Source organism: Ictidomys tridecemlineatus, chromosome 2, assembly GCF_052094955.1.
Source record: "Ictidomys tridecemlineatus isolate mIctTri1 chromosome 2, mIctTri1.hap1, whole genome shotgun sequence".
Classification (NCBI taxonomy): domain Eukaryota; kingdom Metazoa; phylum Chordata; class Mammalia; order Rodentia; family Sciuridae; genus Ictidomys; species Ictidomys tridecemlineatus.
This window is the reverse complement of record NC_135478.1, coordinates 126,887,039-126,900,537: the sequence shown is the minus strand read 5'-3', so window position 1 is coordinate 126,900,537 and position 13,499 is coordinate 126,887,039. Positions and strand designations below refer to the sequence as shown.

The 13,499-nt window shown below is 39.3% G+C and overlaps 1 protein-coding gene across 6 annotated transcripts in view; it reads right to left on the bottom strand.

The window, feature by feature from the left end:
• The window catches only part of Grb10 (growth factor receptor bound protein 10), a 187,890-nt gene that overhangs the window by 6,226 nt on the left and 168,165 nt on the right, over nt 1-13,499 (bottom strand). For all 6 annotated transcript variants that reach the window (XM_078039744.1, XM_040291945.2, XM_021734718.3 and 3 more), the window contains 4 exons: nt 6,727-6,804; nt 5,666-5,782; nt 4,734-4,800; nt 4,416-4,503 (listed from right to left, as the gene is read on the bottom strand). In XM_078039744.1, the coding sequence (XP_077895870.1) occupies nt 4,416-4,503; nt 4,734-4,800; nt 5,666-5,782; nt 6,727-6,804 (350 nt within the window). The remainder of the gene's footprint in view (nt 1-4,415; nt 4,504-4,733; nt 4,801-5,665; nt 5,783-6,726; nt 6,805-13,499) is intronic.

Sequence of the window (13,499 nt, the reverse complement as noted above, 5' to 3'; positions counted from 1 at the left end):
TGCCACCAGGAATGAGGCAAACAGATCTCAAGTGCTTCCTGATAGGATGTGTTGAAGGTGATATCACATTATGCACTTGGGATGTTTCTACCCAAAATGCATATCCCCATTTTAGTCCCTGGAACACGGTCTAGTGGAAAACAATACATTACTAAGAACTGGCTTCTACTTAAGACAAGGTCAAGATTATAAACACCTGTCCTAGGAAATGAGAATATACAGGATTATGATATTTTTCCTCCCTTTTGCTATGAAGGATACAATCAGGAGTAGGAGTAAAATTTGAATCAGTGTCTGGAGTAGATAATACAACTTCAACGAAGCTCATTTCCTGATTTTATAGTGGCACTGTGGTTATGTAAGAAATGTACTTGTTTTTAGAAATTTCACACTGAAATAATTAGGACTCGGAGGGCATCAAGCTGCAATTAACTCTCAAATGGTTTGGGGGAAAATATTACAGGAAAAGAATGATAAAGCTAATGTGCCACTACGTTGGCAAATGGGACATCTGGTTGAAGTATGTACCAGATCACTGCATTATTTTTGTGACTTTTCTACAACCTTGAAATTATTTCAAAATAAAATAATACAGGGAATAGCATAAAGAAGCATAGAATCACTGAATCTAATCAGCTAAATCTTCAGTTTCTAGACTGTAAATGTTAAAGATGGAAAAGCAGCTAAATAGGACTGGAAAATCCCTATCTGAAAGACAAAACAGATTATTTTTTTCTATAGCACTTCTCATAGACTTTAAAATGCAAACATCCATCATAACTCTCTAAGGGCTCTATCACAAAGAGTATCCCAGTCTTACCTAACTACCCAATCCCTTTTTATTAAAAAAATTTTGCAGCAACTTGTACTCTTCAGAATATCCTTTGAGAATCGCCACCCAGATCTGAATCCTACCGTTTGGCCCAGTCAGGCTGGAACAGACAGTACTAAGAACCACGGGTCCCGTTCCCCAGCTACAGAACATACTCCATAGGAGGAGAGAGAACAGGAAGCTCTGGGTCCTCTCCTGGAGGATCCCTCTTCTTTTCCCAGAGTCATATCATACCAATAAAATATGGTTACAGGGTAGAATCTCAGGAGCTTGATCTAATCTGAGGAAAGGCTGCCCCTTTCTCTGTTACATGACTACCTGTTTCCTTCCACAGAAAGAAAACTACAGGCAAACAGGTACATACAACCTATGCCTGTTCATTCTGATCACCCCTGAGAGGAGCAGGCGGCAGACATATGTTCTCTGTCCCTCAGTTTGGGGTGGGGTGTGCAGGGTCTACCCAAACACTTGGATTTATACAGGCACTGCCTGAAGGTTGTCCACCTGAGATGATCAGTAATATGGAGGAGGCTGTCAAGTTAGCAAGGATCCTGGATTTGCCACTTCCTAGCTTCACAATCTTGGGTCACATGCTTTCTCAGTGTTACTTTCTTCATCTGCAATAAAACCTCTCCCACAGGACTGGGGAGAAGATCCCGCACAGTGGCTTGACGTATCAAGTTATTGCAAGCAGCACACCGTGGGGATCCAGTGATGCCAAAGAGTGACCATCACAAGAAAGAGGCAGGGAGAAGCCAAGCATGTCTAGACATTGCTACCGAGGTTAGGAAGTCCTGAACAGGACCCGGGAAGGAGAGCAACAAGAACCAGGGTATGAAGAATGGAGGTTAGTGATTCTTTCTCCCTGAAAGAATTGTGAATCTTTTGGGCTAGGTGATGATGGTGACCAGGTAAAATTCCAGCTCACCATTATGAGACTTTTTCCTCAAGTATTTTATAGCTGTATTAATCCATTTAGTCCTCATAACAACCCTGTCATCCTCATTTTGTGAAGAGGGGTGTGGGGCTCAGAGAAATCAAGCAACCACCTCAAGGTCACTATGCCAATGCTGGTGGAGTCCCTGGTCCAGTGGGAAAGGATTCCTCTGTACAAGGAATTGTTTTCCTTTGGGGGAAGGGAAAGCTTTAAAGAACTCAAGTCTCACCGAAGAAACCTCCTTCCAACAAGTCCGAGAACATGGAGGGCAGACAGAAAGGCAGCATGACAGGCAGCATGGGGACTGATGTTCATGTCAAGAGCCCAGCAGGGCTAGGCTGGAATGTGGGGGTGGGAGAGAAGGAGGTGTCCTTATATCCTAAGGGGGCTGGCAGAGGAGTGGAGAGAGCTAGATCTGTCCTTGGAAAGATTCTTCTCCTGATGATTCTGAGACGGACAGGAAGGAACCCGGCAGTGAGCTCTGTGCAGGACTAGTGGACACCAGAGTTTATACTCGCACACATAGGCATGCTCGGTCACATATATGACCCCAGAAATATCAAGAATATTTCTGGGGGGTCCTATAAGGCTTTGATGTCTCTTTCTTCTGGCCCTGCTCTCTAACTCCACATATCACTTCAGGTTCAAGCCTCAGGAAATACCCCTCTATTGCCTTAGCTGTTCTTGCCCTGTCTTTCAGAGTTATTTCCTTTTCATTGTTTGACATTCTAAATTGACTTGCCTTCATTAACTCTGCAGGGATCAGTAAAGATTAGAGAAGCACATTTCTTCCCTAAACCTTGAAACTAGCCCACGAGACGTCCCTGCGTCAGAGCTGGACTAGCCGTTATCTGCACGTCTGTTAGGCCAGTGGACACATGCTTCTTGGCCCTATATAGCATCACAATGAACCTCCTGTGTAGCCTTCACTACACAGTGTGATGTCACCTGGCACGTGAACTGGCTCAGCCTCCTTAATGAACCCCACAGACACTGTGGTTAATTGGGACATGCCTAGAACATTCAAGAGGCCAACAGTTGAAGGGGGTTCACAATTACAAATGGGCATAAGAAAATACACATCTATCCCTAAATTTTAAAATGTCACAGAAATTTCAAATGTTAGGCTTTTTACTCAAGTATGCCAGTAACTTTAGAGGAGAAGCATACTTTTTTATAAGAAAGGAGTTATTTATAATGGTTTAAAAGAGATACTCCATGACACAGGTGATTATCAATTATTAATTACCTACAGTAATTAGCTTTGGAATAATTATGTAGCTACCTGGGAAACAAAATGAGACCTGTTCTTTATATAATACCTAAATATAAATAAACTCCAAATCTATCTGGAATCTAAATAATAATGATGATGAAAATAGTAATGATATAATATCTAACATATGTAATAATAACAAGAAACAAAAAAAAACAGTAAATGAGGAACAATACCAGTACTAGAAAATAACATAAATGAACTCCTCTATGATTTCAGAGTAAAAAAAAAATAAAAAAGTATTTGTAATTAAAAAATATAGATTAGAAAAATGGATAAAAAGTATAAACAGCTCAGAACTACAAAAAGAGTAAGAAATCCAAACAGCTTTTAAGCACAAGGAAAGAGGCTCTGTCTGCTTTATGAGAGAAGTGCAAATTACAGCTTTTCTCTCTGATGGAGGAGGCTATGGGAAAACAGTCACTCATATGCTTCTGCTGGTATGACCATGTGACACAAACCCTGCAGAGGAGAACTGAGAGCTACTTCACAATATTATGTAAGCTTTCCACCTAAAAATCCCCCTTTGAACGACTCATCAGCAAAGAGATACCAGTAAAATTAAGAAATGACACAGCACTGTTTGTCACAACATAAGGGACTGGCTGGAAAAAAAATCATGTTCTATGTACATAAAAGAGAACCCGAGAATAGAATAGAAATGAGGAAGGTTTCTATGTGCTGCCATGGGACAATCCTCAGGACAGAGAAAGAAAAATATGTGTTATAGTTCAGATATGAGATATCCTCTAAAGTTCAGGTATGAGACAATGCAAGAAAGTTTAGAGGCAAAATGACTGGGTTAGGAGAGTTTTAACCTGATTAGTGCATTAATCCTCTGATAGAGATTAGTGCATTAATCCTCTGATAGAGATTAACTGGGTGATAACTATAGGCACATAGGGTGGGTGTGCCTCTGGGGTGTGCCTCCCTGTGGGTGTGCCTCTGGGGCATATATCTTTTGTCACTGGTGAGTACAGTTCTCTCTCCTTCCTTGTTGCATTCTAAGGTAAAAGTAACAAGAATGTGTATAAACCAAAATGTACAGGCAAAAACATTTTTTTCTATTTGTCCACTTACCAAGAAAGTAAAAATAACTACCTTTGCATTCTTCTCCTACTCAAAATTCATCTAAGAGGTAGAGGAAAATTCTAGATACAATCTGGACAGATATGGGTTAGAATCCCCTCTGCCCCTCACTAATTGGGCCAGCCCTGCACAACTCCTACAATCTCTGAGCCTAGATTTCTCCTCTTTAAAATGAGGATAAAACTATTGCCTATCTTACAAAGATGTTTGAGAAACGGAATATACACCCAGCAAAATGAGAGCTCAACAGATGACAGCTCTTATCAGTGGAGGTCCCTTACCCATCCACGAGGCCTTGCTGCTTAATGATCCTGTGTGATTCCTCTCTGGTGATTCTGCCATGAAACCAATGCTGAGTCCTGTGAATCACTGTGGGGGTAAGAGAGGAGGTGAGGAAGGTGACATCTCTGCACAGTGGCTTCCCTGAGAACATAACTCAGAGCCCTGACTCCCACAGCTGTACCTCTGTGGTGCATTCCAGGCCTGGGCAACAATGTAAAGTTTGGGGAGTGGAGGGTATGGGTGGGCAGGGGTGTGGAGGGTGAGGCCTGTTTAATTTTCTTTTTATACAACAACATTAGGCAACTTGTCATGCTTACCTGTACTCAGGGTAGAAGGATGAAGGGGACTTTGGCTTCCCAGGATATTCATCCTCATGCTTCTCTTCTGCAAAAGAAATGCCCATATTAGCACTGAAGAAAACAGACCGGTGCACAACAAGTCACCTGACTTCCCACCTCAGAGCGGGTAGCTGACCAGGATGCCAGGCATCATGTGAAGACCCTGTCTGATCACCAAGGATGAAGAACACATGGATCACAGTGGTGGTTAAAAACAAACCAAAAGCATAATGGTGCATTTCCAACCATCCTGGTATTGAAACAGAGACACTTGCTTCTCACATAGAAGATGTATGATAGAAATCCTAAAAAATCTTAGCAGAAAAGCACGAGCTTGGGTAAACTCAAGCAGTTCTCAAAACATGGGTCTTGAGAATCCCCATACTTGGGAACTTTCTCCTTTTCTCAAAGGACTGGGAATGCTTTCTAAGCCAGGGTCATGGATTTATATTTTACACATGATCTTTAAAGACTCAGCTAAAAGATGGGTGATATTCTTCCCATCTGGAGATTTAGAACTTGAGCCTCAAAGAAGAAGGAACTGTTTGGGTACAGCCCCCCCCCACCCACCGTATGCCCAATGGCCTCATTCAGGACAGGCTCTGTGCCCTACACAGACAGTTGCTAAAAATTCATCAACAATAATAGTTCTGCCCATGAACCAAAGAGGTAGAAGGTTCTGTTCTTCTCTGCCCCTTCCATGGGATCCTATCCATAGGGAGGCAGTGGGGGCTGGCTGGGTGCTGGACGCGTGGAGGACTCAGAGGGGTCAACTGCTTCCCGCAGTTCCTTACAAGCATCCCCTCCCTTGCCAATACCACAGAGCCATTCTTTTGGAAGAACAGCAAATGCAGGGGGGGCTACCACCCACAAGGGAGCCTCTTCTTGCTGGACTGGGGCCATGGTCTTACCCGCCAGGCATGGCCCTCTTCCAGGGCAGCGCTCTGGGCTTCAGCCGGATTCTCTATCACTCTTCCTGTTTGCCCAGAAAAATCCATTGCCACGAGGGAGTTCTCAGAGACACTGCGCTGGAAAGAAAAAGCCACAAATTTGTAAGAAGCAAGGAAATCAGTACAGAGGGAAATTTTGGCATGAAATGATCATAAAGATAGCCAGGAAAGGGTGCCCTATCTCCACTTCTGAACCCCTGATTCAGGATAAAGATCCACAGATTCAGGTTGAAAATTCAGAGGCACCTTGGGCTAAAAATGGCTTTGATTTTTCTTAAGAATAAAAAATGATCCTGTCTTCTCATAGTATTCACAGGCTGCTGGCAAGGTCTCCTGACACCAGTCAGTTATGGACTGCACTGCCCTTTACTGGTTTCCTAACCTGTGCTAAAACACATCAAAGACATGAAAACACAGGGTGTGCCTAGTCCTCAACTGTAGATGACATCCTCAGGTGTGTTAGCTCAGGACAAGTAATACTGGACTCTCGATGGAGTCATCTGCCATCTCAAAAGAACAGACAAAGAAGGATCTTTAAGATCATATTTTGAAGCCATGACATGTTTCCGTGTCTCTGGGAAGCAAATCACATACTGAAGACACAAAAGGAGTAATAATAATGTCTCACTTCTAACCAAGGAATGATCTCACCATAATGGCCAACAGCACCTATGGGTCCCATGGCTTGAAGGAACAAAATCCTAGACAGAAGAGGATGCTCCTGTAGAGCTGGAAGTTGCTGTTGGTATTTTTAGCACATGAAGTTATTTACCTAACAACCTTGAGTTAAGATGTAAGGATGGGAGAAGGATGATAGAGAAATTTCTTCCCTGAAGCATGATACTGAAGTACAAGATTCGTGTTCTGGAAAATGGAATGCATGAGACATACTGGTTTCCTTGGAATGTGTTCACTCTTCCTGGAGCTTCCCTTACCAGTTCTTGTGAAATGTTGTCTACAACACACGGAGACACAGCAGCAGAAAAGGCTTCTGAGCTAGGAAAGGCCAGCACTGTACTTACCACTGGTGTAGCAAAGGGAGACAGCAAGGCTTTTCTCTGTTGAGGGATGCGGTAGTTCTGATAGAGGAGCATTCCATACTGAAGAGAAAGATAAGAGTCAGCACCAGAAGGGTAGTAGGAGCCCCAAGGTCCCAGCACATGGAAAATGCCAAGGCTGGGAAGGGCAATGTTGAGTACAGAACAATGAAAAATATTGTTAACAGCCCCCACAAGCCGAAGCACATTCAAGATGGCGCACTTCTCTCAGTTCTGTCTCAGTTCTGCTATTACACTGCAGGAGATGAGCACTGACTGGTTTTGGAATGTTGGAAGGGGAATATACAAGACAGTGACAAATGCAATTATAATAATAGGATCAAGAAGAATTAACCTCACTGAGTGCTACTATGGGCCAAATACTGTCTTAAATGGTTGTTGTATTATTTTCATTTAACCATCTCCATTTTGTGAGCTATGTACTATAAGTTTCCCCATTTTACAGATTATGGAACTGAAGCACAGAGGAATGAAGCAAATAACCCAAGGTCTCAGGAAATCAATGATTTAGAATTTGAATATACCAAAGCTAATGATTCCCCTGACTACCAGGCTTACTGCTTAACCGGCTCAGCAGTTTGTGCTTTATTTTTCTTGGTAATAAGTACCCAGGGCATTGAAAAGTCTTACACACATCCAACATCCCAACCAACACTCCCAAATTACTGGCTCACACCACCCACTTGGAAGATAAAAGAATCAGGAAGAGGAAACAAAGTTATCAAGCAGAGTGCATCTTCCTCTTGACATTCCTTCAGGGGACGTAAGCTCCGATCCAGCTCTAGGTCCTACAGTATGTACTCATTTCTAAAATAAAAACATTTAGAACATGACAAAACAGTCTAACATAGGTATAATTGCATTCCCGTGAGAGGAGAAGAGTGAGAACAGGTCAGAAGAAACAACCCAAAGTGACAGTCGTCATGAATTTTCCAAAATCAACAAAAAGACATCAAGCAACAGATTCAAAGAGTAACATAAATAAATTAACACCCAGACACATCGTGGGAAGACTGCTATTAAAAAAAAAAAAAGGAAAGAAAATGTAAAAAGCAACTAGAGAAAAACATTCATTATTTTCACAGAAGCACTAGAGGACAGACGGCTGATAGTTTTGTACAAATGATGAGATACAGAAGACAATGGAATGGGAGCAATTGTAGAAGAAAATAACTGGCACAACCAAGAAAAAGTTCCTTCAATAACGCAGGTGAAACAAAAATTGAAAAAATTTCTAAGGCCCATATTTAAAAAATTGCTAGGCTGAGTTCTTCTAGTCCCCCCCCAAAAAGAATGCAAATTCAAGAAAAATTAGAGTACAGATATGGAAGTGAATAAACAAAAATTGAGTATATTAAACAAAACAACAAAATTTCTTAAGGTATTTTAAATATATACAGAATTAATATTCATAATGAAAACATTTCAAAATGAGCAATGGGGAAAATGGATAAGTCCTTAGGCTAACCTGAAAGTTGAAAAAAGGACTAAATTATAAATACAAAAAATGTAATAAGTTAAAGATGCATGTTGTGATGTCCAGGTTAACCACTAGAAAACAATAAATGAATATCTAAGAGATAAGTTAACAGAGGAAAAAAATATAAATAAAATTACTTGACAAATCCAAACAAGAGAAAAAAGAGAGGAGGGACAACTTGAAAACAACTAGCAAATGGAAGGTTCAAATACAAATACTAATAATCACATTAAATGATACAATTAAATTAAAATAAATGTTCCAGTTAAAAGATGAAGATTATTCAGTAAAGAATAAGATGTGATGCTTATCAGTGATATTCCTTAAACATAAGGACCCAGAAAGTTGAAAAAATATGGTTAAAACAAACTATGCAAACACTAATCAAAACAAAGCTATATTAGACAAATTAAACATTAAGGCATGGAGCATTACGAGGGAAAATGAAGTATATTTCATAATGACAAAAGAATTGATTTACCAGGAAGACATAAATATCCTAAACATTTGGGCACTAATAACAGACACACTTCAACTTATTCACATATTTTCATGTACATATATGCAGTCATCCCTCAGTATCCCCTGGGGTTTGGTTTCAAGATCCCCTGCAAATACCAAAATCCATGGATGCAAAAGTCACCTATAGAACATGGTGTAGTATTTGCATATAACCTACTCACTTTAGATCATTTTTAGATTATCTAAAGTATCTAATATGCAAATGCTATGTAAAAAGTTGTCCTGCATTATTTAGGCAATAATCACAAGAAATCTATCTATCTATCTATGTTCAGTAATAAACACTCACCCCCCAATTTTTTTTAAAAGAACAGTTCTGATCTGCAGTTGGTTGAATACAAAGATGCAGAAACTAGATATAGAATGCCAACTGTGTGTGTGTGTAAATGGATAGAGAAAGAGACAGAGAGAAGTAATGCGATGGTAACCTTACACAAGGAAAAGTCCCCTGTCCAACCCCACTCCTGGAAGGTGATCTCTAAGTCTTTGGAATGTCCTGCCTGAAAAAAATGACTGGGTTTAACTGGGGTACTTGGCTAGGCCATGTAGTAAATAACAATGTGATTTATGCTGGGACTTTGGACCACACATATTAACTTGAGTTTTGGAAGGGCCGCAGACACATAGGTGGTCAGCCACATCTATATGGCCAGCTATTACACCAAGGCTTGGGTAAGCTTCTCTTGTTGGCAAATCTTTGTGTGTTTGCACACATCTTTGTCAGAAGAAGCAAGTACTGTGCACATGACTTCTCTAAGAGAGGGCAACTGGAACCTCCTACCTGGAACTCTCTCGGGTCCTTCCCACACACATTTTCCCATTGCCAATTTTGACTTGCATCTGCTCAATGTAATACCATGAATGTAAGAGCTCTGCTGAATTCTGAGTCCTAACAAATTAATGAAATTGAGGCTGGTTCCAAGAGCACTGTGCACATGCATGCACACACACAAACACTCACACAGGCTGAACATCCCTAATCTGAAAATCTGAAATCCACAATGCTTTAAATTCTGAAATTTTTTGAGTACTAATGTCTTGCCCCAAGTGAAAAATTCCACACCTAGCTTCGTGTGATGATGAGTTATAGTTAAAACACAGGTGTACTAAAATTATTGTATAAAATTAACTTTAAGCTATGTGTACAAGAGTATGTAAAACATGTAAGAGTTCTGTGTTCAGACTTGGGTCTTATCTTCAAGATATCCCATTATGCATATGCAAATCCTACAAAATCTGAAACAAAGTTCAAAAGCCAAAATGCTTTTGTTCTCATATTTCAGATGAGAGGTAATAAATACGAATTCTGGACTTATATAAAATGAATTAAGATTCACTAACATGAGGGGGATTTATCTGTGCAGGAGACATATACTCATTAAGATGGATATGAATAGACAGGAAATAAATCATGTCCAAGTGGGCTTGGGTTTCCTGGGTCCTTGCAATTCCATGGATCCATGTGCCTAGCTCAGACCAATGACAGTCTAATTAATTTGATTGCCCTTATTGAATGTCTTGAATGAGATACTTAGATCATTGGTTTTAAGCCTTATTTTACGAATTTATTTATTTATTTAAGACAAAAAATTTTATAGTTGCGATTTAGTTATATTTATGATTATTCAGTTGACATACACTCTAATTTTCTTCCATATTTCATCTTTGATCCATAAATTGTTTAATATTGTCTCTAAGTTGGCATAAAATGATACTTTATTTGATTATATCTACATTCGTTTTCAATTACTAAGAAATTTGAGTTTTTCATTTATTATCTGCATCCTAAGACTATTAATTTATCTTGTTTCAATTTAGAAATATGAAGGCCTAGATGGTAGTAATTTATTTATATGTAATCTTAATATTGTTTAGATATTAACTTATTATATATCAGCTCTATCATAAAGTTACCTTCTTCTACTTTCTTTTTTATTTAACTTGACTGGATTTTAAATATGTGTATAATCCAATTAATGTTTTTTTTTTCCTTAAAACTGTTTCAGAGACAGTATGACTCCAGAAATGTTTCTCCTTCTTTTGCAATACAGATTTCTTATTTCTTATTCTCATTTAATTGAATGTTTAGATTCAATAAAGAAGAAAGGCAACAGTGGCTATTTTGCATGTGTCTGTAAAGCAATTATAGAAATGTTTCTGCAATAAGGATAGTGGCAACACTTGGCTAAACACAGTCAATATCTTGCCATGGTAAAAAAAACATTCTCCCCATACAGTATGTTAGCAAAATAAGTAATGTTAAAAATATAAATGACATAAACAAATCCCTAAGAGTTTAACATTACAAATGGGGTTGAGTTTTGGGATCTAATGAAAGGAGTCTATTTTACTTTGTATCTATTGTATACTAATAGCTTCCCTTTAATTCCTACTTTAATTCTTATCATAAACACTGAAGAATCACAGGATGCCACACTTACATAAAATGAAAAAATTCCATTACCTTAAAATTTATTATACATGTGACCTTTCTGTTCTTAACTAAGGCCATACATAAGTTTTTTTCTTTATGAAAAGATAAAACAAAGTCATGGTCAAAGAATGATTCATGAAATGACAGTAAACTCTAGGGATATAAAATGAATTTAAGAGCACTAACATGAGGGGGATTTATCTGTGCAGGAGACATATACTCATTAAGATGGATATGAATAGACAGGAAATCCATTATGTCCAAGTGGACTTGGGTTTCCTGGGTCCCTGCAGTTCCATGGATCCATGTGCCTAGCTCAGACCAACAACAGTGCATAAAGTGACATATCATTTACAGTCAAGTAGTTAACTGGGGATGCAAAATCTTCCTGGATTTTTGTCGCTTCCTTTTGCCATATTGGATGTGGGCAATGTTCAAGATGGCAGCCGCTCTCTACCTGCCAGATTCAAGCAGGGCAGCGGCAGGAGCTAACTATAAGCCAATGACACTGAGGAATGTTTGCTAATTGGGAATAATCTGAAATATCATATCATTTGATCAACCTTTTTATCTATCCTGCATTTTGGAGAATTTTAAGAGATTTTTGCCTTGAAATGGGGACAAATCCTGCTACACAAAACTTTGAGACCCATTAGATTTGAAAGATCCTCTTACAGGGAAGAAGATCTTCTTCTAAACCAAGGATTCTCACACTTTTAGATTTAAAAAAGAAATAAAAATTTGGGGAAGGAAAAAAAAAGCCATCGTTGCCTTAAGTTTAGCAATTGAATTTATCAAGTAAGACAATTAACATACACATAAAAATTAACCCAAACCCATTACTTGATATCAAAATTTTATAAAATAAAGGACATCAACTAAGTGAGGTATACATAATCTCAGACTCAAGGAGTTAAGTTCTTTACCATGAGCACAGTTAGGCTCACATATAGCTTTTTACATTGGATCTTGTCTATTTTGCTGCATCATGGAGTACAGAGATGAGGACTGGCTTTTGGGAACCACAGGTCAAAATCCTGGCATCCAAATAGTCTGTGACCTTGGTATGAGTGTGCAGCAGGTAGGTATCATCGAAAGGGGAGGGGCTGAGGACACCCTGAGCTATGCAAGTCTTACTATAACTCTGAAGATGGCCCCATCTAGGGGATCCTCAACCATCACAGGACCCTCAACTTCATCAAAATTCATCTGTACTGAGACCCGAGCCCTCCCCCACTGGATTAAGCAAAATGAAGTATGTCAAACTCCTGGCCTTGGACTTGGCATAGAGTAAGCACTCAACAAAGTTACTCAGTATGTAGATGGTTTACTTTTGTTCTGCACAACTTTTTCACTATGCTGAGATGACTCTGTTCTCTGCATTTAGCACGCTGCTTCCCATGGTTGCCATGAATTTTCTCTTTGTTCCAGGCACACATTGCTGTATTTTAACAGCATTAGTGCAAGACAATGTGCCCGGTTTCTCAGCAGTCTGCCTTTCTGCTGAACATCTAATTTAATTGCCTTTCTAGTGTCAGCTCATTTAAAACCAAAGCAACCACAATTATAGATTCTTGGATTGATGAAGCGAGACCTCCCTTTAGGGGATGAATTTCTGTAGCAGTTTAAGAAACTTTAGAAGACAAAGGGAGGAGGTAACAGATAACTGTTATTAAGTTTTAACACTCCCTGCACAGACCCTACTATATCCAAGAAATTACTTAACAATGTACTATGAAGAAATGAGGAACCTGATTATTCTCTGCTGCTCTGTGTTCCAATAGCATCTTCCTGCAAAGCTGAGTGGAGCCCTGTTAGGCTTTTCCTAGGTATACACAAGATATAAGACTTGTTTGTTTAAAGAAAAGTGTCTCTGTGCAAGCACCTACAGATGTATGAAGGTCTTAGGGGGTTAATTTAAATTAGTAAGGTTTTCCTTCCATAAAGGATTTCTAAATAATAAAACTGCTATTTCAATATTCCTGGCATTGATTATTATCCACTAAACCAGAAAGGATACCTGGATATAATTAGGCAGAGTAGGAAGGTAATTCTTTATGATTCAAGACTCCAGGGTCTCCATTTTAACAGTTGTTCCCAAAGAAATAATCCCCCTCATGTCATCTACTTCTCCAGGTAAGGACATAAAACATCTGATGCACTTTTAGGGGACAAGTGTGTTTGAGGGGCTGAAGCTGACAGGGACCTCTCATCACTTACTACAGAGAAGACCTGCATATCCACCATAAAAAAGACTCAACCCAATGTTACTTTAGTCTCCACACTGTGGAGGCCCAAAAG